Below are 703 nucleotides of genomic sequence, written 5' to 3' on the forward strand. Positions count from 1 at the left end.
CCCCTCTCTCTGCCCTTGACTTTAGCCAAGGTTGTAACTATCTCCCAACACCAGCACTCACACTTCATACCCACCATATGAGGGGTGAGGAGATACAGGAGGGAGGACAATTACCTCTATTATTTCCCCCTAGATCTTACAGATTTAGGAGGTTGTCAGGTGATGTTAACCTTGTTTCTCTCTTCTTCTTTCCCTTCCATAGGGTATGGCAGCTGGAGAGAACTGGCCAAGGCTCTGGCCAGCAGAAACATTCCAGCTGTGGATCCAAATCTCCAGTTCTACCATCCCCAGAGGCTGGGCCTCCAGGTATGTGGCAAAGCCAGCCCATTTTCCCTGACAGTGCATTAGCATGGGGCCTCAACTGCCCCTTTCCTTACAGCCTTAAGAGAAACTTCCACTTTTCTGTGGTAAGAGAGGCAGATGAGAAAGAATCCCTCAGATGGCAGCCTGGAATCTCAGGATTTCCTAGCTGGGTGGGTAGAGATGTCCTTCCTGCACTCCTCAAAGCCTCCATCACATAGTTTGAGATGACCGTGTCTGACCCTCCAGGCCCGTGGCCTCCATCTCCAATAGCAGCCAAGGGCTTGAGGCAGGACCAGCATGAAGACAGGGCTGGTACTTTAGTTATCATCCCAGATGCTCGCTGCTAAGCGTCTGAGATGATGAGACAGACAGACCCCCCCTCCTTCCCCCGCAAATAGCT

General features: G+C 51.6%; 1 protein-coding gene across 1 annotated transcript in view; it reads left to right on the plus strand.

Annotated features, from left to right (window-relative positions):
• B4GALNT3 (beta-1,4-N-acetyl-galactosaminyltransferase 3) overlaps positions 1 to 703 on the plus strand; it is an 89868-nt gene that overhangs the window by 66117 nt on the left and 23048 nt on the right. Inside the window, exon 3 of the mRNA XM_006923945.1 lies at positions 203 to 306. Within this exon, the coding sequence (XP_006924007.1) occupies positions 203 to 306 (104 nt within the window). The remainder of the gene's footprint in view (positions 1 to 202; positions 307 to 703) is intronic.

Source organism: Pteropus alecto, unplaced genomic scaffold (genome assembly GCF_000325575.1).
Source record: "Pteropus alecto unplaced genomic scaffold, ASM32557v1 scaffold76, whole genome shotgun sequence".
NCBI lineage: Eukaryota > Metazoa > Chordata > Mammalia > Chiroptera > Pteropodidae > Pteropus > Pteropus alecto.